The sequence below is a fragment of the Diaphorina citri genome, unplaced genomic scaffold (genome assembly GCF_000475195.1).
Source record: "Diaphorina citri unplaced genomic scaffold, Diaci psyllid genome assembly version 1.1 scaffold43, whole genome shotgun sequence".
Taxonomy (NCBI): Eukaryota; Metazoa; Arthropoda; class Insecta; order Hemiptera; family Psyllidae; genus Diaphorina; species Diaphorina citri.
This window is the reverse complement of record NW_007377480.1, coordinates 365794-389438: the sequence shown is the minus strand read 5'-3', so window position 1 is coordinate 389438 and position 23645 is coordinate 365794. Positions and strand designations below refer to the sequence as shown.

The 23645-nt window shown below is 35.1% G+C and overlaps 1 protein-coding gene and 1 long non-coding RNA gene across 2 annotated transcripts; one reads left to right on the top strand and one right to left on the bottom strand.

Moving 5' to 3' along the window:
• Positions 1–419: 419 nt before the first annotated feature.
• Positions 420–21542, bottom strand: LOC103514210 (putative uncharacterized protein DDB_G0289263). The gene is made up of 7 exons (XM_026827298.1): positions 19821–21542; positions 19441–19538; positions 4744–5034; positions 4339–4575; positions 3265–3376; positions 2749–2848; positions 420–2460 (listed from the first exon to the last, which is right to left on the bottom strand). Exons 1-7 carry the CDS (start codon positions 21355–21357, stop codon positions 2349–2351), a joined length of 2487 nt encoding a protein of 828 aa, XP_026683099.1. The 5' UTR covers positions 21358–21542; the 3' UTR covers positions 420–2348.
• On the top strand, positions 3384–5424 carry LOC113469522. The gene is made up of 2 exons (XR_003392901.1): positions 3384–3766; positions 5251–5424. It is a non-coding gene; the product is annotated as an uncharacterized LOC113469522 (long non-coding RNA).
• Positions 21543–23645: the final 2103 nt, after the last annotated feature.

Here is a 23645-nt window from a genome sequence, read left to right as displayed (position 1 = left end):
TCAGGAATCGGGATTTACATCTTGGTAGGTAAATAATTTATTGTACTAATGCCCAACCACGCATAAGGTTGTGGCTATGTACCGGGTTGGGGAAAGCAAGGTTGGTAAACTTGCCTTGTTTTTAAGTTACCACTCCCATGTCGAACTGTAGAAACAATATCCTGTCTCACCTAGTCCGAGCTCATCTCAACCCGGTACGTAACCACAGCCTAAGGATTAAACTTAATGCAATGGGATTAAGTAATTTCATGGGTAATTTTACTGGATTAATTAATTAACCAATCATATTCCATAATCCAAATGGGTTACATTCAATATAAAAGTGTGGCAGTACTGAGTATTTTTTACATAAGGTTGTGGCTATGTACCGGGTTGGGGAAAGCAAGGTTGGTAAGCTTGCCTTGTTTTTAAGTTACCACTCCCATGTCAAACTGTAGAAACAATATCCTTTCTCACCTAGTCCGAGCTCATCTCAACCCGGTACATAACCACAACCTAAGGATTAAACTTAATGCAATGGGATTAAGTAATTTCATTGGTTAATTTTACTGGATCAATTAATTAACCAATCATATTCCATAATCCAACTGGGTTAAATTCAATATGAAAGTGTGGCACTGGACAATATTTTTTTACCTACCTGTATTGTCACCACTGAACCTTTAAGAATACGGGGGGGCGAAAGATGATCAAAAATTTCGACTTCGGCTGGAATTAAACCCCGACCTCCTGAGTGCTATGATTGGTACAAGATAATGTGATTATATCTATCGTTAATGATGGTGAAGGGTTTTACATGTCCAGAACTACAGATAAAAATGGACTTTAATTTGGAATTGAAGATTTTTCTTACTATCAATTCTTCATGCATTAGGGGGGGTAAAACAGTAGGGGAATTGATTTTCAAAACAGTGAGATTAAAATGAAACAAATCACGAATAAAATAAATATATAGATTATAGATAAAAATTAATAATTTGTTCAAATATCATAATATTGCATTGCGTAAGCATAAGATTCACTTTAAATAAATATGTAAATGAAGCAAGTGAAAATAAAATAAAATATATAAAAATTTGGTACATAACGAACAAATAACCAGTATACTTCTTAGAACAAAGCATAATTATTTTTATTCACGATGTTATGGCTTAATATGTAGGTAATAGCCCTTTCAACAATAATAATATAAATAATAAAATACGAAGTGTACGAGTATCCTAAAAAAAAAATGCCCTAAAGTTATGCATCTACGAAAAAGAGGCAATGAATAATTTTAGGTAATGGTTATAAATGGAATTTAAACGTAAAGGCATGTTCTAAATATGGAGTATACTGATTGGTCAAAAAATACAAGGGGGTGATCAAGGTTTGGTACTTTTTTAGTAGGATAAAAATCGACTTGGTAATAAGTAGTTTCTAAGGAATAATTATGGGAAAAAGAGGAAGCCAATTCTAATTTTCATATTTTCAAACTGATTTTCATCAGAGGTATACGTACTAGGTACTCGTACTTTGCGGAAAAAAATCAAGTTAACGTACAAAACACGATCGTATAAAAAAATAAAATGGTAGGTACAAAAAATATTGACAAAATTAAAATACAAATATGCGCGAAAGCTGGTTTTTAATACCTACAGTAAAAACTACCTACGCACACTAATGATCTAACGAAAGTCACAATTCAAGCTAAAGTACATTTATTTTGTTAAATTTCAGTGCTTTCATTTTATTATTACTAGGGCTGATGGTTAGATCGACAATGGGTATCACATTTCCAAGTTTCTTGCAACCACTTGTTCTGACCCGATTATTGACAACTTCATTTGTTTTCACCATTTGGCTCTAGTCGGCTTTTATCACACCTTTGACTGATTTCTTCATCTATGATTTTTGTCTAGAGTCTAGAACAAAACGGAGTGTTCAGGACCTTTTTAAAGGACCGACTACCACATTAGATTTTTTGTGTTAATTCTTGGCCTTTATTTATTACGTTATTTTCTAATCTAAAGTTTGAAGCTAAATTTCTACCTACAAATTTTTCAAAATGTAAAAAAACTTTCAGGTTCTATGTATTTCTAAGCCTTCTTTTATCTACTTAATTAACCAATCACAACCTTCGGTCCTTAATTTATCTACAACACTATCTCTCTCATAAAACATAGGTAATTATGTACTCTGGATTATCAAAACTTCTTCTTGATTATCAACAACTCTTTTTTCTACATCGATTCGCTCATGATTTCTTGGTCTGGTCCTTTTAACACAAAAATACGTTTACATTTTCGTCTTGAAGATTAATTTTATTGAGATAGGAGTCACTATCTAGCTTGTTTCTTTATCTGGTTCTACTTCTTCACCAGAGTTGCTATTCGGTTCATTTGTGGTTTCAATGAGCTGAACATGTTACCGTTGTTGTTCTGCATGTTTTCGTGTTTCAGACTTTTCTGTTTGGCACTCCTAGAGAGAAAGAATAGACAGAAGTAGATTATATTACACATACATATTTTGAGATTTAGATTATTATCTTTTTGAGATAGTATCATTTCTTCTGTTTAGTCAGGTTTAAATTGAAGATATCCCAATAATCTCATTTTATCTGACAGAATAACGAATAAATACGAGAGAAACAAGTAATTTAAATCTCTGCTCTGATTGGAGAATTGTTAGGATATTAGAAAAAACGTAAACTTATCTGATACGAACAGACATCAATAAAGACTACTCTTGACCTGTGTATGTACTTACAAATATCGGGTTAGATCTTCAATGTCAACAAGCATAGAATCCTGAGTCATATGTAACTCATCTCTCTCCATGAGATAACGAACAAGCTTTTCGTTGAGATCTGAAATGGAAAATAATTTTTGATTTAAATTGGGCAACCTAAATAATCTAAAGGCTAGAACTTAGGTCGAACCTTGCACAGATCAATAAGTTAGGAACACATTTTGGCAACCTCCAGTTAAGAACATATATGTTGGCAACCTCCAAAACTTTTTAGGTTTCGAAAAAAATAAATAAATACCTAATACTTTTTCCCCTCAAAACCTAAACGAATTATAGAAAAAAAAAAAAAAAAAAAAAAAAACCCACCCCCCTTGGGGCGCGAATTTTTGGGCGTCTTTTTTTTCCGCGCGTGTGGTCGCGAATTTCTGGTCGTCTTATTTTACAGCGCGTTTTAAAAAAATGTGAACATATTTCAACATTTTCAACCACATTATAGCCCATATAGGAGTCATCTTGGCAATTTGATACACTTACATTCAATTTGAGTGTGCAAATCATTGACAATCACTTGAAGCTGCGCCACATTCATATCTGTCAGCAGTTGTCTGCTCAGACGCCTCCTATCCTTGGGAAATGTAATGCCCACCTGGAATACCCATTAAAAATAGTTATAAGGCACATTCAAGTATAGCTGATTATGATCACATACATAATCAGTATTTTAAAGTTTTAATAACCTTCCCAATAAATTAATATATTCCAAACAAAAATTAATGATATCCAAGATTTGAAAACAGAAATAATTTTACAGATAATTTAAATCCTGTATACTAACCAATGAACGAATTCGGAAGGCTCTTGGATGTCATCACACTTATTAATGACAGAATTGCTAAATCCACCAGTTTGCTTCACTTTTTGCTTTCAGTGCAGACATCACAAAGAAAAGTTCATCATGTTTATCGACGTAAATTGCAACAAGTTTAAGAAAAATGTCTATGAGAGGTACAGACTCATAACTAGCATGACCCAATAGGTAAGTTTCTATGTTTTAGCTGTAGGTATATCTTCTATTTTTTCTCCTTTTCCTCAACTATGAAATACAATTTTTCATAGAAACAAAGCAACAATATTGAAGGCTCAAAAAATAAATAATAAAATTTAGAGCAAAATAGTAAAAACAAAATAAGAGTTTATTACTTAAAAGTGAGTAAAAAAATCAATAATAAAAAAAGTTAGGAAGGTACCTAGTTAGTTCTAACCAAAATAATGTGTTAGTTACATGCAACATACAAAAATAATTATACAAAATAATGATACAGTAAAAACAAGAGGAAAACGAAGATAAAAAGATCAATAGTAATTAGGACTGAGTAATTATGGACTTGTACAAACAGGGGAGAAGTGAACATGACAAAATATCAGGCCCAGACTTACAGTAGTAGTTATGTGCATTAGGGACATGAGCACTACCACATACCACACAATACAAAAACCTATGCCTCTAAAATGTGAAACTAGAAAATTGAATCCTAAAATATTATAATTTGATCATTCAAACAAAACCAATCACAAACAAAAGTAACTGTTACAGAATAAAGTTTTAACCTTATGCAAGCTTGTCCGGATAATTTCTGTGATGGGGCTCACAGGATGGTTTTCCCGTTCCTCCAACATGAGTCGCCTAGCATTGTCTTTGGACTCGGTCAAAGCTTTCCTTGCTTCAACTTGAAGTTCTGCTTGACGGGCAAAGAAGTCTGCCACTGATGATACTTTATTTGATGTGTAGACATTCTTTAATGGTAACGTTAGTTTGTTTGGGGACGGTCTGGTATATTTGCTAGTCTGGAATCAGAAAGATTAATGATCATATGCAATTGTTTCACTAGTTTTTTTTTTGACCATGTACCTAATTTGGAGCTTCCACTATCAGAAAGAGCATAATGCAATAGTACCCACTAATGTACTGTCAGGTTAATTTAATGTGATTCCCTCCAAGAGCCTTCAATTTACCTTATTAGTATTGCTTATGTGACAGGATAAACTCTGAGGCTGGTGTTTAGGGGCTGCAGCATAGTGACTCTTATTACTATTATTATTTGGTGGTAATGATTTTGGTTCTGCATCTGAATTTGGTGACTCATTGTCATCAGACATTGTCTCATTCATGAAACAAATTTGTAGGTTCATCCCATTTTGCAGTCTTGTTTGAAGATTAGGTTTGCGTCTTCCACCCTTCTCAGTAGGTTCTGGGTCTGTTCCATTAGCCAGTCTTTTACGTATTTCTTCCCGATCATTTCTCCTCTGTAACAAAAAAAAAAAAGAAAAGAAATCAATACACATTACTAAATAGCACCAAACCAGTGACAATCAAGTAGGTATTACATTTTTTTTTTTTTTTCATTTTTTATTATTATTATTTTCAAATAAGGCGTAACACTGGAATATGTACCAGGTCATTCATGCCAGAATTGAGTACCTACCTAATTTGTATTTAACATTATTTTTTCTTCTTTCAAGATACACACTGAGACAAGCAATTGACAAAACTTACAGCAAATCTCCAATATGTTCGCTCAGGCCTGAGTGACGTGGATCTCAAATCATCCACTGTGACCGTACGCACAAACTTATCAATGATGCTGTTTTCATTTTGAACATTTGTTTCATCATCAATACTATCACTAAGGCAGATTGGTGAAGTGTACACTTCAAAATCACTATCTGAGTCTGGAGACATCATATTATCGAGCACATCTTGGTTCAAATCAAGTCAATTTCATCTAACTTCAAAGTCTATTTTTATTCTGAGTACAAAGTTCCAACACTTTCCAAGAGTTCATTGATGGAAATATACAAATGTTGACAATACCTAACTATAACACTGTTGAAGTTTATGAATGTTGAATGGAAATGCATAGAAAAATTTATTTTGCCCATTCATTTCATTGAATATTCAAAGCTCCTCCATTTCTGTGTGGGAGGAACTGACCTAAATTACTTAAAACACAACACACTTATGAAACTACAAGCAGGCATTGTTTTATTCAAAACTATCCTCTGCACCCTTCTTCCACTAACACAAAACACATGTTGTTCATTCATTCAATCAATAAATAAAACTGTTTGAATGGAAGCCAAGTTTTAGCATCAAATGTAGAGTAGGTACTCCTGCTAGATGCATGTAAAAATCAATAGCTACCAAAAATGATGGGCAAAATGGAAAATACCCTCTTACACCAACAAAATTTTGAAATCAATCAAATAGTAGCTAGCTCTCAATCAGTGGAAAATGATTTTTCTGTACTGATAAGAGATATTGTAGAAAACTCCAACAGCGATTGGAATAAACACCTCAAAGATAACACAAACACATTGGACCACTTTACTTCCTAATTAAAGGTTAAATAAAACACCAACTAAACTAACTCCATTAACATAAATTATGCAATTAATTAAATTAGGTAATTATTTCAAACGAAAATCTCAGAAAGTCTATAACTTTTCAAAAAGCTTTTCTAGCTGAAAGCTTATCAAATTTTCTTGTGCTCGTTGTCTTCTATAAAACCCCTTCAAATATTGTTTGTGTTGAGAATTGTATTCACGAGACAAGAAAAGGGGCAAGATAGTTTATAGAAATACGCTATAACGCCATTGCTAGGATATATCATCATGAGGGCCATTCCGTAGTAATATTGAACTACAGTTGGCAAGAAATCAAGTAAATAATAGAATAGAATAGACAATAGAGGAACAGACCATTCCTATCTCTACGATACCAACACACAGACAGAGAATAGGAAAACTCATTACCGAGAGTATACCTACATGTATCCAAACCAAACAGTCGGTATCTCCGATTATACCTTCATAGAAGGACAAATAGATCAAAACATTCTCGATATAAATCGAGAACAAAGTAATAGGTATAGTGGCATTCGGTATGGTTGCTCAATCAGTCGAGTGGAACACCAATCTGAACCATGACTACCGAGCTACGCCACAACAAGGGTAGACTGGATCAAGGTTTCGTAGAGGAAGGACTCAAGGGTGAATGCTCGGTGAGTCATACACCCTCGAACCATCGTAAAAGTTGGCCAAGAGCTTAAGGAAATAGGTACTTAACGATACCTAATAGTTACTTCATATTAAAATGATGGATAATTGCTATAATATCTCATCGGATATTATAATGTCATCAAAAATTCTTTATAAAAGTACTATACCTAGGAGGTAATTGCAGGTTATATTACAGTAGAACCTCGTCAACCTCGATAAGTACAACGAATAAAATCCCTTTCCCTTCCCTTCAATTTTGCCCCTTGAACTTGGTAATGGTTAAATCAAGGTTCTTCTGTATTTGTATTTTGAACACCCATTAAGTAGTATGTACCTGTGAATAACAGATTTATTTTACACTTTTACAGCAACATTTTGACCATTTATTTATATCTGTAGCAACATCCCGTCCATTTTCTCACTTACCTCTGTAATGTCCCCAATCGAATCCAAAGTTTCCGTCGAGCCGTACGTGAGCGTATACAAATCCAGCACGAATCGCGAGTCCTTCTTATAATGGCGTCGGTCAATTCGACTCAGCCCGCACAGGTTCTTCGACACACAGTCGAATTCGGTGCCGATGTCTTTTCTCTCGTCCCGATCGAAATGAAGCCCCTTAAGATTGTACGTGTCGAGGAAGTTCTTGTGCTCCCATACGTTCTTGGGCCCGTAGAAATACTTGGGCTCTTGAAAGTTGTAGGATCGGTCCACCCATGGATTCATCATGACACTGGTGGCCATTATATTGTTCGTCTGGTAATTTTTTTAGAGAAAATTTTTCCTACAGTATGATTGATATGTTCACTACGTTAACTGTGATGGAGAAATGATAGGTAATGTATGCGAAATTGCGAACTGTGATGTTTTTTGGAGAAAAAGTCAAACGGCAGTAACAATTTTGTTAATTGAACTTGTTTAAAGATTTTCGAATCTATAGTTAATATCATTGAGTAATTAAGGAGTGCTCTGCCCCGCCAAGTGAAGAAAGTTTGACAGCACTACAATTACAGGATAATTGAGTTGGAGTAGAAGCTGATGTTAACGGGAAGGAAAGGTGGTTAAAACCATCTGCCACACCAGATACTTTTCAAGTGGGAAATGGCTAAAGGGAAAGAACTTGTTTCTAAAACTGTTAAGGGGAAAAAGTATCTGGATGCCCTCTACCTCGCTCCGTCTTAACATACGGAGGGTTCTTACGACTTCCAATCTTAGGGAAGGAAAAAAGAAAACTGTTATTTCAAGTCTGTTTCACCCACTGTCCTTCCAATTTACTTCACGAAGAAGAGCGAGTAGCGCTCTACGCTCTACATTTTCATATTCAGCATAATTAGACCAAGTGAAGTTTGTGTAATAAATTGACTTGGCGTGGAACCCATACCTGACTCCCCGAAAACATAATTCAAAGTTTTTAAAAGCGAAACAAATTATGTTTTAATTACATTAATAAATTAAAGTTATTATTTTCCTACTGTGCTTAAAAACCAAGCAGACTTTTCTCCTGTTTTTGAGACCTTTCATGTCTTGGAGGGTCTGGTTTGTATACTGAAAATGTGTTATTGGGAGAGATCGGAAAAGAGGGAGGAAGGGAGCGAGATAGGGGGAGGGGGAGAGGGAGAAATGGGAGCAGAAAGAAAGGGAGAGAGGAAGGAAAAAATAGAAGAAGAGAAAAAGGGGGAAGAAAAAGGAGAAAGGGGATAGATAACGAAAGAGAGGGGGCAGAGAACGAATAGGAGGGATACAGAGAGAATATGTTGAAAATAAAATACCTACCCAAAGAAAACACCAGAGATCAAAAAAATGGAGGAGATAGAGGGAATCGAGATAAGATGAAAAATGAAGCTGATGAAATTAGTGATACTGCTTGTAAAAAAAAAGAAAAGATAACGAAACAAAAAATAGACATGAATGGTGCAACTTGGGAAAAAGATATCATCATAGAGGAAAAAACTCCACACACTTGAAACAAAAAGCTCTTCAAGCAGGAAACAAGGAGTGCTTTTTCTTTTGAAAACTGAGAAAGCCATGAGGTTTGGAAAATAAAACATCTTCCTTTTGGCTTTCAAGTGGAATTTTCATACTGGCTCACAAGCCTACCTAGGTATGCCTTAATAAAACCATCAAAAATCTTTTTGATGTCTTAGTGTACATATGTAGTACATAATGTTAGTGTACATATGTAACTGTGTATGTAGGTAAGCATTATACATAAAGAAGATAAATCTTCATGTATTATTTATCTATCGTACAATAAGTAAATTGGAAAATCTCTTATGGGTATACGTAGATAATAATTATGTAGTTGTAGAAGTTTCTTGTTTCCAATTCTACCTACCTACTCAACAGGTAAAAGTCTGTAAAACAGTTTTAGAAAGCGAAAGATGGTAGAAAGTTCAGTAGAAAGACAAGTAATTAGACATTAAATGAAATTCATTAACAAGAGTTTAGCTAAGTTTAGGTATAGGTACTAATACTAAAGTAACTAAAGAAAGTTGACGCGCGTTCGGGAAAAACTGGAGGAATTAAAAAACTAATTTAAAACTTATTCTGAAAATGTAGGGGGTGGGTTGCTAGGTGTTATTAAATTTTATTTTGACAGAAAATTGGAATATTATTTTGTAGGTTAGAAACGTACAGGTTTTCGATGGGTACTTTAACTATACTTTTTATTTTTACCTTATAAATCCTTATATTTTAATCTCGAAAAAATTTCAATTAAAAATCAAAGGGTGATGGATAAAAAAAATATTTATTCTCTTACTATTTTCTTTAATTAATATTTTTATTTAATACCTATACCACCTTTGATCAATATTAGATTAAAAAACCTTTTTAATTTATCTTTTATTATTATTATTATTATTATTATTATTATTAGTATTATTATTATTATTTTCTCGTTTCTCAGCAGTTCAGATGATCTGTTGGTTGTATGATTATTATTATTATTATTATTATTATTATTATTATTATTATTATTTCTAAAGCTACTTATCACCTTTGTATTATCGTCACCTTTAACACTTCACACAGAATATTTTGCCACGCAATCTTTTCACCACTATTGTCAGACTAAAACACTAATACCTGTTTACTATTGTTTGTTATCGCGGTTGCCCCCACTTCATCTCTGTGCCATATCATTATTAATTTGCACCCAACTTCTTCAGTAGGTCCGTACTCCATTTAACTAAACTTAAATCGAGTTTAAAGTTCAAACTCTAATCGTAGTCCTGACCATAAGTAAATCAAAAGATGAAAATGTTAATCTTATAGGTACCTACCTACTGAATGTTTTATAAACATCATTTTTTTAATCTTTCAAGTTGTAGAAAAAATTGGCAGAAAAACAGAGTAGGTACATATTGAATATTTGGTAGTTGTGTAGTTATAGTTACCTATATCTACCTACGTAGGTACGTCATATTGTTTTTATAGTTGTCTAATAGCTTAGTAGTTTATTTCATCAGTTCCATTAGGTACCATTTTTCATCAGTAAATGGTTTCTTCTATTTAAATTGATCCCAAGGGCGTCTTTCTTTCTTTTTATTCCCTCTTCTAAAGATATAACCTGTCCCTCTTGACCCAATTATTTGTGATGTTAAAAAATGTGTTCACCTCTGTATTCAGTTATTTGTCAGGAGAAAAAGAAAGGAACAAAAAGGAAATGGAAATGCTTTGGCAAGATAGACAAAAAAATAGCAATCCTCATGTCCCACAGAACGGAACTCAAGAAGTATGAAGAAAAAAAGTGAAAGTAAGATATAGCGAGCGATTTTAATTGATTTCACGGTAGCGTGCACAGTAGACCTATGCCACCATAACAGCTTCCACTATTCGTCTGAACAATAGAGTGCTCTAAGTAAAAGGTGGTATCACATATCTTTATAAGTCATATCATATCTATATCTGAAGTGTAAGTACGACTAGTACTAGTTAAATAGTATCATATGTCGTACAAAAATAACAATAGATATATCATTTTATCACAAGAATAACAATATGTCACACAAAAATAACCCTAGACGGAAATTTTAATAGGTATAGCAATCCTCATGTCCCACAGAACGGAACTCAAGAAGTATGAAGAAAAAAAGTGAAAGTAAGATATAGCGAGCGATTTTAATTGATTTCACGGTAGCGTGCACAGTAGACCTATGCCACCATAACAGCTTCCACTATTCGTCTGAACAATAGAGTGCTCTAAGTAAAAGGTGGTATCACATATCTTTATAAGTCATATCATATCTTTATAAGTCATATATCTGAAGTGTAAGTACGACTAGTACTAGTTAAATAGTATCATATGTCATACAAAAATAACAATAGATATATCATTTTATCACAAGAATAACAATATGTCACACAAAAATAACCCTAGACGGAAATTTTAATAGGTAACTGTTTTTGAGACCTTTCATGTCTTGGAGGGTCTGGTTTGTATACTGAAAATGTGTTATTGGGAGAGATCGGAAAAGAGGGAGGAAGGGAGAGAGATAGGGGGAGGGGGAGAGGGAGAAATGGGAGCAGAAAGAAAGGGAGAGAGGAAGGAAAAAATAGAAGAAGAGAAAAAGGGGGAAGTTAATAGGTAACTAATGTAACTATTAATTACAAGTAGTCTAACCTGGTATACATTGGTCGACTACCTCTAGAGTTTAGTGTCTGCTACACTTGGCTTATGGTTACAATGTAAAGGTGTCTCCAACGTTCTAGATTACTTCTAGTATTTAGCACAATTTGTTGTTAGGTAAGACGTACAGAGATCGACGCTGCGGCAGAATATACCACAAACACTTGTGGCAGAACATACCACGAACATTATTCCCACGTTAGAGCGGTCCTAATCTGTTCCTTGAACTTCAAAATTGCTATTGCTGGCAATGCTGGACTGAAGTTTAAATTGTTTGTGAAAACTTGGTCGTAATGTTTTACTATATGCAATAATTTTCTTCGCAAATTTGCCGCACCCGAGACTCCAGTTCCATTCACAATCGGGATTGAAAGAATTTTCAACCCTCTGTTGGATTTCGTAGAGTGGCTTTGGTTTTGCGCATAATTTCAGCTCTCATCTATTGTCTACTTTGTTGTCAATTTAGTGTAAAACTAGGTGGAACATTTCGAGGTCATCTAATTTTGTTGTTTTTCCATCAGTAGGAACAATAGAAACACGGAATGAAAATTTTTCAGCAATGCGGGACAGTATTGAGGACAATGAATAGATAGATAAGAGTGATTTCAGAGCAATTTATATTTCAGGGCAATATTTCTTTTCTGGTTCTTGTTTTTCCAAATTTCCTAGAGACAGAAGAGGTAGGGAGGGAGAGGGAGAGCGAGGGAGAAAGGAAGGGATGGAGAGAGGGAGGGACGAAGAGAGAGGGAGAGAGAGAGAGAGAAAAGATAAGAGTGATTTCAGAGCAATTTCTATTTCAGGGCAATATTACTTTTCTGGTTCTTGTTTTTTCCAAATTTCCTAGAGACAGAAGAGGTAGGTAGGGAGGGAGAGGGAGAGCGAGGGAGAAAGGAAGGGATGGAGAGAGGGAGGGACGAAGAGAGAGGGAGAGAGAGAGAGAGAAAAGAGGGAGGAAGACATTTTACAAAACAGATTATGTGGGTGTAGCATTTGTAGCAAAGAAAGAGAAGAAGAGAGGAAAAGGGAAGTTGTTCAGGGTAACAAATCATAGACTATAGGCACAGAGAAGTATAATGTGAAATAGAACATGGAGAGAAGAAGACGAAGATGAAGAAGAAATAAGACGAATAAAGGAACGGAAAGAGGAATGAGGGAGGAAAATTGAAAAGCTCTATGAATCAGGAATATTGAAAGTTCCGTCTATCGTCTCTTTCTCCCTCTCTCGTTTATATTGGGAACAGAAAGCGAGAAAAAGAGAGATAGGGTTCGAGCCTTTTACTCTTAAATCATATCTTTGGTAATCGACACTTGTTTTTGTAATCGACAGAAATTGTGACTTTCTGGGAAAATAATAAATGGACAGTGCTACCGTTAAATAACGGACAAAATGAGTTTTAAGTTTAAATTTCTTAGTTAGAGATAAGCTGATGGGATCAAGCAATCTGATTGGTGGATTTTCAATTTTGAATTCAAACTTAGCCAATTAGAAATCAGTAACAAAATTTGAGCCCAGGTTGCGGTTCCCGCCATAAGTCGCTCACTTTGTATGGGGGAGGGTGTAGGTCCAAATCCTCGAATCTTGACTTACAGCAGATTCTACAGAATTGAATCTTGGCTTACAGTAGATTCTATAGAATTGAATCTTGGGCTTACAGCAGGGCCAGATTGTGACTGTGAGTAGTCAAAGGTCAGGGAGACATAACAAGTAAGGGAGCAGACGAGACACAAGAGTACAGAATGAAAAGAACGAGGAGCAAGAAAATGTATAAAAAAGGGAAACGCAAAAATTCCGAAACACATTTTTCTCGTTTTAGTTTTCCTCTAGGTACTCTTAAATCTTGGAGTAAAAAAGTTTTTTCTCGTGAAAATTTCCGGAAAATTGAATAAATATGTAAGCTGAGGAATGAAATATTTCCACACCCTGAGGATTGGTGTGTTTTTCCGGGAGATTTTCTCTGTCGGAAATTTGAAAACAAAACAGAGAGTGTATGAAAACAATACTCGAATCTGTGTTGTACTTTATGAAAGGAATTTACCAGTATCTTAATACTATTAGGACTTAAATTCTGATGTTCCTGTAAAACAGTTAAATTAAAACCTAGTTTGGAAAAGCAGTACCTACCATTTTCCCCTTCATTTTCGCAGAAAGGATTTTTCCCCCAACACGAAAATCACGATTTGAACAAAACCAATTTTGTGTGAACGCCTGGAAACTATTTTAAGTATGCAATGTGGTGGCAGCAAAATATATTACACGTCCTACAGCCCGAGATACTTATCATAACTTACTTACTGGAACACCGAAACTGAACATTTTGAATTTTGAAACAATAAGTTACCAGAATAAATTTCAACTTTACTTGGGCATTTGAAAGATTGTTTTTAATTAAAAATTATAAAAAAAGTAGAAGGGAGATATGGTTGTATGACAACAAAGATCACTTAAAATTCTTAAAAAGCGACATTCTGAAGGTTTCCCTAGGATTGTTCAAAAACAAAAATATCAAGGTAATGGTAATACTTGTACAAGTACAGTACTTAACGAGGTGTTTCCCTTCCCTTAATTTTATTTCTATAGACTCTCAAAAGACGAAACTCCCTTCTGACGATCGACTCCCCTCCCCATCTGAGTGTGGGTGTAGGGTGTAATCTATTTTAAACACTACACGACGCCGTCCCACGCTAATTTTATTTTCGGAGCGCCTATTTTGGGAACGTACAGGAAATTTGTAAGTCCTGTCATGCTTGTAATGTAACTCCTGTCGTGCCTTGTCATGCGGTGCGCGACGTGTTGACGATTTTGTGTGCATAGCAAGTTGCATACCCACGCTTTTTACGTGTAAAAAGTTTAACCGAACACTGAACCCCTGAGTGAAGTATTTTTGTGACATTTTTACTTTCCTTATCCTATAGGAAGAAAAGTAATGTAATCGGGTCAAATTTTCGATGGTCAATTTTTAGTGAAAAAAAAAAAAAAAAAAACACGTTTTGAGGTCCCTAGAGCCTAAATCCAAAGTTTCAGCCATTGGTCCGTATGTGTGTCTGTCCTTCTGTCTGTCTGTAAACAAAATATCTCGAGAACGGTAAGAGATAGAGACTTGAAATTTGGTATGCAGCTGTCAAGTAGATATTGTACCTTGTTATAGAGCATTATGTACTTGTAGAATTGTATGTTATTCTTATTTAGACAAAATACCTATTTGACTTATTCTACAACTCTCCCTCTTATTCGAGTAGTCGTTAGAATGAAATGAAGAAGGAACGATTCACTTGTATCTCAGTTGTTGTAAAAACTACATAGTTATGTCTTAGATATTAGATTCCTTACAATTCCATTTTCAACATAATCAACTTCAACCGAAGATTTGTGGTTTCGCGTCGAGTAGTCGTTAGAATGAAATGAAGAACGAACGATTCATTTGTATCTCGGTAGTTGTAAAAACCACATAGTTATATCTTAGATATTAGATTCCTTACAATTCCATTTTCAACATAATCAACTTCAACCGAAGATTTGTGGTTTCGCGGGGGTTTTCCCCTCGAGTAGTTGTAAAAACTACATAGTTATGTCTTAGATATTAGATTCCTTACAATTCCATTTTCAACGTAATCAACTTCAACCGAAGATTTGTGGTTTCGCGGGGGTTTTCCCCTCGAAATTTTGAAAGCGCTATAACGTACGTAACTTAGCAATTAACACTACAAAGACTTGTCCCCTACAATTAAAGTGTTACAGGCCATATATTGTTATGAAGTTGATCTTATTACAAATCTAGCTCATTTTTACTTCCCTTATCCTATAGGAAGGAAAGTAATGTAATCGGGTCAAATTTTCGATGGTCAGTTTTTAGTGCCAAAACACGTTTTGAGGTCCCTAGAGCCTAAATACAAAGTTTCAGCCCTTGGTCCGTGTGTTTGTCTGTCCTTCTGTCTGTAAACAAAATATCTCGAGAACGGTAAGAGCTAGAGACTTGAAATTTGGCATGCAGCTGTCAGTTTCAGCCCTTGGTCCGTGTGTCTGTCTGTCCTTCTGTTTGTAAACAAAATATCTCGAGAACGGTAAGAGCTAAAGACTTGAAATTTGGCATGCAGCTGTCAAATGTGACAAGGATGCGACACGAAACTTTTGTTTAAAATCGGTGCAATGCTTGGCGGCATTTTGCCGCTTTTTGGCGGTTTTTTTTTTGTGTAATTTAACAATATCTTAGGAATGGAATGAGCTAGAGACTTGAAATTTGGTATGTAGTCCACAAATGTGACAAGAATGCAACGTTTGGTTAAGATAGGTGCTGCGGTTGGCGGTATTTTGACCGCTTTTTGGCGGTTTTCGACCGTTTTTTGGCGGTTTTCAGCAGCTGTCAAATGCGGCAAGGATGCGACAGGAAAGATCGGTGCAACGCTTGGCGGCATTTCGGCCGCTTTTTGTCGGTTTTCGGTGTAATTCAATAATATCTCGGGAACGGTATGAGCTAGAAACTTGAAATTTGGTATGTAGTCCACAAATGTGACAAGGATGCAACACAAAAGGTTTGACAGGTGTTGCGGTTGGCGGTATTTTGACCGCTTTTGGCGGTTTTCGACCGCTTTTGGCGGTTTTCGACCGTTTTTGGCGATTTTCAACGATACTGACTAAACGGTTAGAGATATTATAAAAGTTACAATAGAACAACACTCAAATAAGCATCATTCAATAGGATAAGGAAAGTCGTGTGATGTTCACACCAGATTTTTATTTTTAAAAATAAAAGTTCCTTCATTATTAGTATTATTTAAGGTTTAAAGTGAAATCTGGGTGGGAGAGAGCGAGAAACAAGGAGGAAAGAGAAAATTTAAGGAAGAAAGAAAGAAAATTAGGAAAATGAGAAGAATGAAAGCCAAAAGTATGTGGATGAAAAGGAAAAGATAATCGTAGATAAGAGAAAGAATAAGAAAATATGTGAAATGAGAATGAGGAATTCCTTCTTAGTCTCTTCTTCACATTCCTCTCTCTCTCTCTCTCTCTCTCTCTCTTTCTCTCTCTCGCTCTCTCTCTGTGTCTCTCCCTCGCTCTCTCTCTGTGTCTCTCCCTCGCTCTCTCTCTTCCTCCTCAGCTCTCTCTCTCCTCTTTTCTTCCTTCTCAGCTCTCTCTCCCTCTCCCACGCTTTAAGAAAGTCAATCAAACCTGATGTGTAAGCAAATGGAGGAGACATCAAGATTATTCAAGATACGGAACAGATATGTACCTAGAGAGAATGTGTTGAAGAGAGAAAGAGGGAGAGGGCAGAGAGGACGAGACAGAGGGAGAGAAGGTAAGAGAGGAAAGAGAGAGGTGGGGAGGGACAAGAAGGGAGAGCAGAAAGAGAGAGATAGGGCAGAGAGGAAGAGAAATAGAAGAGTGAAAACAGAGAGGAAGGAAGGGAGAGAGGGGAAAAGAAGAGGGAGAGCAGAGAGAGAAGGGGAGAAGACTCCCTCTGTCAATATTCATTAACATATCAAAGAAAGAAGAAGCATTTCACTTTTACATGTACCTTGGAAAGATATAATTTGATTTATCAACATCACTCAAACACATTTCAGTAGCATGCAGAGGAAATGTGGAACCAAAAATAAAACTGGGAAATAGTGAGAGGAATTAGAGTGGGAGAAAAGGGAGGGTGAATAAATATAGGTGGAAAGAGAATAAGGAAAATGTGTAGAGAAAATGGTATCAAGAGGAAGAGAAAAGGATTTCGCCATATTGATTTTTGGTTCACATGAAATATTTTGAATTATTTAGCATCGGAATTAATTCTCTGGTGGTTTCGACAAGCTCGCATAGCTATTACTTCATCTCATACCAATTACTCACGTCACATACTTATGTATATCATATCCATATATCATTCCTTTTACTTTCGTCACTTATGTGTATGTATTATGTCTTGATATCATACCTCTTACACCTAAATACTCCCGATGAAGCCGCTTGCCAACACCCGAATGGTTCAAATCGAACTCGTTGTTGTTTGGGTGGAAGAACTTAATTTGGTTATTGCCATATTTTTTTTTCTATTAGGCGCTCCATAATAATAATAAAAAAAAATGCAAGCAGGCGCGTTACCACTGGCCCCTATTACTTTACCTTTAAATATTCCATACAAAATAAAAAAAGGCTATTTAGATTGCAAGCAGGCGCGTTACCACTGGCCCCTATTACTTTACCTTTAAATATTCCATACAAAATAAAAAAAGGCTATTTAGATTTAGCTAAAAATATTTTGTCAGTGTTTAAATAAGTGTGCTGAATGCAGGAAATGGGAGAATACTACCTCGTTCAGGTTTCATGAGCTCCATTGTTTACATTACAATATTTTACAATTTCAAAACCGCATTGTGTATCATTTGTAGCTACGTGCCTACACAGTGAAGGATCTACTAGGGAAATTTCATGTGAAAAAGTCGGAGGTCTTGCATGCGGGAGACCCAGGTTGGATTCTCGGTGGGGTAGAAAATTTGGAGGTATTCAAAGGACCGATTTTGGTGATTGGAAGTAATCCGGGGCCCACTCAGTCCCGTGATGAAAATTATTATTTGAGGTATAAAAGATATCAATATCTTGTATAGTTGTACAATGGGCACTAGAATATGAACTCATGAATATCGAAACTGACAAAATCCCCCTCCTTGTCCATAGTTTGAACGGTTTGTTCTCTGTTTTTATTAGTTCCAATATTTAAATTCAATACAATCTCAGATTTACATATTTTCCCTGGTGAAATTCTCAAATTTAGATCCGCTACTAGCCCTACCCTACATAACATGGAAAGGGGAGATCGCGTATAGAATTTAGGCAACCCTTCCCCCTTGCAATCCATTGTGGTTAAAACTGTGTAGGTCTGTGAACGGTACTTGTGTTGGTAGTATGGTAGTGACTTTTTCAAAACGATTTATCTCGTACCTGTGAGGCAAGGATAGGCAAAATAAACGTGGAACTTAGACAGCGAAAATTTTCGACAGTACAAGCAATTTTCTTACATTATTATATAGAGATAAAAAGAACCATAGAAGAGAAACTTGAGGGAAAAAGAAGAACCACTTTAGGAAATTAAAAGTCTTAACTTTTAAGAGTTAAAGTTACTTGTTAATTACTTTTAACATGACCCCATAGTACCTTTATACCCAGCTTCCACCCGTCTCCTCCTCTTCCCCACTATATCATCTACCTGGAACTTTTCAGAACATTTTCCACTTTTTTTTTACCCTCTTCTCGTATTTGGAAAATCTCCCTCATTTTCCTCTCCAGAATGAAGTGGAGTGACCACTTCAGTGTTCAAGTGTGAATTACTCCTAGAAATTGCACGGTTGTTGAGTTTTGTTGAGAGATATCGAAATAGAAGATATCCTTATTTAATTACATTTAGTGTATTGTCCCTTTTAAAATAAATTGTTAAAAATTTGATAAGAATTGAAGATGGAAAATTACTTTACCATCTTCAATTCAGAAAACCCAGTACTGAAGAGTAAGGAACGTAGATGAAGGAGGAAATAGCGTATAAAGTTGAGAAGAAAAAAAGAGAGGAAAAAGAGCAACCTAGGTGCTCATTTTAGAATCCTTTATTTCTAAAATGCCTCATTTGAGAGTAATTTGTGTGGGAGAAACTAATGACCCTGAACGTTTCTCGTGAAAGGAAATTGTTCCCAGGTCTAAGATTGAAGTTCCAATTGAAAATGTTAACCTTTTTCTAATTGACTCCTATAATAGCTGGAAACTTTAAATTTTCCCAATATCCCTTTGAGATAAGTCTTCTCACTTCTGTGGTAATGATAAAAAATTAAAAATCTAAAACTGACATCTTGTCTGTTATAATGATTGGTATAACTCAAAAGGAGCTATAAACCTACCTTTAAGATGAGCCTGTGAACCTCTTGATTTTGTCACCTTTGTAGAAATAAATACAGGCACCTTATGAGATACCCACCTGACTTGCTAAAAATGATATAGGAGAAAAAATATTCAACCTTGTAGATTGTAGAACATTAAATATAACTTGATATAGCAAACTTACCCTTCTTTCTTCCTTAGTGGCAGCTATCAGGTGATTTTCGATGGCTTCCAAGTCAATGTAGGGCATTGCTGTCTCAATATTGTACACGTCAAAGTTGCCTGGAATGTGCAAAACGTCGGAATAAACATGATGTGTTGTCATTGTTGTTGTGTTCCACATTCTAAACTGAACAAAGTTTCCTAACTGATTCATCATGAAATTCATGAATCATAATTTCATCTGTTTCTCGACTTTTTCGTTATCGCATTAAACTTTTGCTATGGAATTTCCTCTTTGAAGTTGTGAAGGAATATTATGTACCGCTCTAAACGAGCATAATATGTTGTACCTAATATACACTTGAAATTTTTCTAAAAAAATCTATGAACATGTATACTCACTTAAATTTTCTTTGCCGTCGTTCCGTATAGAAGAACTTTTTGCTGATCTTCGTAGGCTACCTCTGGACCCGGGATATTGTTTTCCTGTACTGGCACATCCAGGACTGATCCTTGTTCTATCTCTGGAAAAGCTCATGTCATTCTTATATCCTGATAGATAGCCATCCTCAAACTCACCATGTGCATAGTTGATCGTGTGTAAAGGTCTCTCATCATCTTCAAATGTCACCTTGTTCAGTCGTCTTTTGTAAGTATCGCGATAGTGTTTACTTCTTTCTCTGGCGAGAGAATTTTCAAATAATGATTGTTCTGACGCTCGGAGCTGTTTTTCTTTCAGTTGTTTTAGTGTGTTTAGAAACTTGTCATGGCGCACATGCACATTGTTCTTGCTATCGCTATATCCTTTATCATAGAAATTCCTGCATGATTCCTGAGGACTTGATGGTTTGTTAATTTCATTCTTATGTACAGAAGATGCTCCAATATTCTTCATACTTTGACTCTTTGTAAGGATTGCAGGCTCTGTCGTTTGTCTGATGTAAGAATAATTTGTTCCCCCTATACTTTTGTTACCCTCCATACCGATGGATTGGTTGACAAGTTTCATATTGCTATTAATTGAACTTTCTTCGTGTTTATTTTTTTTGCTTGGTTCTAGTTCGAAAGGGGTTTTAATATCATCATTATTTACAAGAGTGTCAATCGACTGTTCAGGTGTTTTATCTACACATTTATTAGTAGTAGTATTGTCATCATTTGAAACAGTTTTGTCGTGGTTTTCTGATGATTTTTCCAGCGTGGATACAAGGTTTACCAATTCTTTATCTTTACCCTCGTTATAAATTCTTTGGTTGTATTGATCGTCAACAACCTTTATCTTGTGAGATCTACTGAATTGTCCAACACTACCTGTTTTGTTTATGACTTGGTTTTGGTTATCTTCTGTAGCACAATGTTCGTTACAGATAAGATTTCCAATATCATCTTTCATGTCATTGTTGATATTGTGGTCATTTACATTGTCACAAATATTCTCATTGACATCGGTTTTGTTAGTTCTGTCATTTTGTGAAACATTAGATAGAATATCATTTCTGAACGGGCAGTTATTTTCATTATGTGTGAAGTTTTTTGTATTTGTTTGACTGATATCAAATTTTGTTCCTGAAAAATCATCACTTAGGAGGTTGATGTCATTTCGTTTGGATACTCTATTAAAATCTATGATGTTTTGGTTGTCAGTTTGAAAGCAGGATGCAGCTTCCAATCCTGGTGTTTCATTATTACTGACTAAGTATTGTCCTCTGGCACGGTTTGTTGAATTGTTAATCGTATACGTTGTTTTAATTTCATTGTCAAAAGTAACATTTGTATTTATATTATTACTTAAATAATTTTCATCGATACTTTTATTTAAATTACAATTTACAATATTGTCGCTGAAGGTGCTGTTAGAGCACATCTCATTGCTGAGGAATCTGTTATTGTTGAGAATGTGTTTGAGAGGATATTCTTCTTTGAGCTGAGGAGAATCCATGTTATTTCTATTCCTGAAGGTTATGTTGGGTACAACTCGTAGCTTGGTGGATATATTTATTTATTCCATTGCATAGCTCTCCATCACTATTAGTCCATTTTCCCAGAATTGGGATCTCGCTTTACTGCCTGCAACATAAGAAAATATTACATTGAATTTGAATTTTTAATAATACAGCACAAATCTAATAATTGGGTGTTATGATAATGATGGTATATCATATTATTGCGAAAACCAATGCACACCACATCGACACAATGAAAAAACCAACAAAGACACTCGTATGTATCTAAAATATGTATTGGTCTACCTCTTATATTGTTGATTAAAATGAAACACACATGTTTAGAAATAATACAAAAAGCGTATACTATCCTGGTATATGAAATACCTGTGGGGTTTGCTATGTGTTGCTGTGGATAACAAAGGACTCAAATGTTGCATCCTTTATATCCTGTGTAAGCTTCGTGTACCCTCCTCAACATTTCTGTTTTTTCCCTTTCAGCTTCATTTATTTAATAAAAACATATGTATTTATTTTATAATGCATAGAGAGTTTTGAGCTCGGAAACAGACTTGGCTTTTGTAAAACGTCGAAAGCATGAGCACCTTTCCAATATCTTTACAAAATGCGAAACGTAACTTAAATTAAATAATTTTCAAACCCAAAGCCCAAAGCCTAAAAATTTGACTCTTCGAGCTGTTGCTGAGGTTGAAGCCCATCTTGTGAGTATCTCACATGTCACGTACATAAAACCATGAAATCATCATCTCTGGCAATACACTTTTCAAATAATAAAAGGATCAAAACAAGGAAATCTGTCGGGTCAGAGAAGAGATATCTTTTATAAGAAACAAGACAATTTTCCGGTCTGCAATTATCTTCATGCTTCATTTAGACTCAATAGGAGAAAAGATGAAAAAAGGCAATTATAGGTACCAGTAAAGCAAGAGAAATAGCTATAATCGATATTATAGTGGTAGAGACTAGAGAGTAATGTAGAGATAGAGATATGTACGTATGTAATGCTGAAAGATTAAATAATAATCAACTCAGCAGAAGGAAAACTATGCAGGAAAAGATACGGAAAGTTCAGAATACAAAAGTTTTATATGTGGATGAGGAAACTTAATGTCAGACAAAAGTTTAGCTCGGGGTCACAATAAGGAAAGAAAAATATAAGGATTTTTCACAAGGATTTCATCAGTTACCTTTTTTTTATACATATTACAACTACTTATATTAAACATTTTCTCGGGACCTTTAACACCCCTTTGCATGGTTTGGGAAGCATTTTTTTCCTTTTGGTATCTAATGCAGTTGAGATCAGTACCTAGCTCAATTGTATTGCCAATTTGCATATTAAGACGCTTCGTATTTTATGGATGACATTGTTTTCAAATCTCTTTCTTCTTGTTCTTTTATGTATTTTTCAACTCTACTAATTAAAATAGTTCTTCTCTCAAAGAGAAATGGCTGCTTACACGATGAAGCTCTTCACTCAAATTGATATTGATAAAAATTACCTATATGTATTTATTTGTTTCCTTACTATTATTAAACTTCCTTCATATGTTTTACATTTTTGTTCTCCAAAAGTTGAAAGCACAACCTTTGGGAGTCAAAGTGACATGAGACTATAGTATTCCTATTCCTACTTATACTTTCTGATCTCCTCAACTCTTCACAAAACTGCTTCCCGAGGAAAAAAAACTTACAAAAAACCATGTAAAAAGAGACATTTTCGATTTCAGGGGATTACGAAGTACAAGAGAACAGAAAAGAAAAAGGTTGACTCCGATATTGCAGGAAATTCGTGTAGTCTGTGAATTGAAATTGAAAATTTTCTTTCTCTTCCAAAGCACTTTGGTATGATTACGCAGATAAAATATTCATTTGTGATGGTGCGGGCTGTGCATACCCATGTTACTAGTGTACAATCATACGAACAAGATATAGGTAGCAGAATGTCTTGTGTTTTACCATTGCGAGCACAGAGCTATTCGAGAAGGCACATTTTATAAATATCTAATGTTTTGTAAAACGTGTACCATGTTCACATTGTAATAACTACAACAGGTAGTAGGTACAATTTAGACCCCAATGCTATAATTTTTAGGCTTTGTGATTTTGACTGCAGAAGTATTTCCAAATCGAACAAATCATGTACAATTGAATTCGTCTAACAATGAGACTGTCACGATTTCTTAACCTTTTTATGGATTTTTTTTAGTTCTACAATAAATGACTTCATAATTCCCTTTACTATTTATTTCTTACAGTCTGA